A 1,263-nucleotide genomic window follows, 5' to 3' on the forward strand; every position below is an offset into this window, starting at 1 on the left:
TGAGACAGGAACACCACTGAAATTCACATTTCTAGAATCACACAACTGTGAAGTTCTCCACCTGTGCAACCTGATGGCAAGCAACACAAGGAGGAAGGTGAAGAACAAGCAGGAGACAAAAGCCACAGCAACCACCAGGTAGAAGGTAAGGTCCGACTGGGGGTCTGCAGGAGCTGAGATGCTACTAATATCAGAGAGGCTTTCAGGGATGCTGTCGGCCAGCACCACAGTGACCATGACTGAGGCAGAGAGAGGGGGCTGGCCATTGTCCTTCACTAAAACCACCAGGCTTTGTTTGAGAGCATCCTTGTCCAGAAAGAAACGGGCTGTCCTAATCTCTCCAGTGTGGAGCCCTATGGAGAAGAGCCCTGGCTCTGTGGCCTTGAGTAGCTGATAGGAGAGCCATCCATTCTGGCCAGAGTCTGCATCCACTGCCACCACCTTAGTGACTAGATATCCAGGCTCAGAGGAGCGAGGAGCCAGCTCTACTCCAGTGGAGCCATCAGTGGGGACAGAAGGGTACAAGATTTCTGGGGCATTGTCATTCTGATCCAGGATGAAGAGAGTCACTGAGACACTAGAGCTGAATGGTGGGGAACCGCCATCTTGGGCCTTGACCTGGAAGTTAATCTCCTGGAACTCTTCATAATCAAAGGAACGCAGGGCATAAATAATCCCAGTCTCAGAATTAATGGAAATGTAGGAAGAAAGTGAGGAATCATTGATATCTTTTTTAGTGATAGAATAAGTTATTCTGGCATTCTCTTCCCAGTCTGGATCATTTGCTGTTATGGAAAAGACTGAAGCTCCTCTCTGGTTATTTTCCATGAAATAAGATGAATAGACTGATTTTGAAAAGTGTGGAGGGTTGTCATTTGTATCTATGATGTGAAGTGCTATCACCATGGCTGTAGAAAGAGGAGGTGTCCCATGATCAGTTACAGAAACAGTGATATTGTATGATTCTCTCTGCTCCCTGTCAAGGGAATCAGCTGTTACCAAACTGTAAAAGTTATCTGTGGATTTTTTAAGTTGAAAAGGGAGGATTTGGGGAATCAAACATGTGACTTCACCATTAATTCCTGAATCTTGATCTTCTACATTTAAAATAGCAATAACAGTTCCAGCTGGTGAGTTCTCCTTGATGGAGTTTGTGAGAAAGGTTACAGTTAACTCAGGTGCATTATCATTCAAATCTGTAATGGTGATCTCCACCTTTGCCCTGTCAAACAGACCTCCATAGTCCTCAGCATGCACCTCCAA

The 1,263-nt window shown here is 45.5% G+C and overlaps 1 protein-coding gene across 1 annotated transcript; it reads right to left on the bottom strand.

Annotated features, from left to right (window-relative positions):
• Window positions 1-41: 41 nt before the first annotated feature.
• On the bottom strand, window positions 42-1,260 carry LOC107125048 (protocadherin gamma-A12-like; the record flags this gene model as incomplete). The annotated part of the gene is made up of 1 exon (XM_015428520.1): window positions 42-1,260. A coding segment is annotated over one exon (1,219 nt), but the record flags the coding sequence as incomplete, so codon positions are not given.
• Window positions 1,261-1,263: the final 3 nt, after the last annotated feature.

Source organism: Gekko japonicus, unplaced genomic scaffold, assembly GCF_001447785.1.
Source record: "Gekko japonicus isolate JY-2015 unplaced genomic scaffold, Gekko_japonicus_V1.1 scaffold28241, whole genome shotgun sequence".
Classification (NCBI taxonomy): domain Eukaryota; kingdom Metazoa; phylum Chordata; class Lepidosauria; order Squamata; family Gekkonidae; genus Gekko; species Gekko japonicus.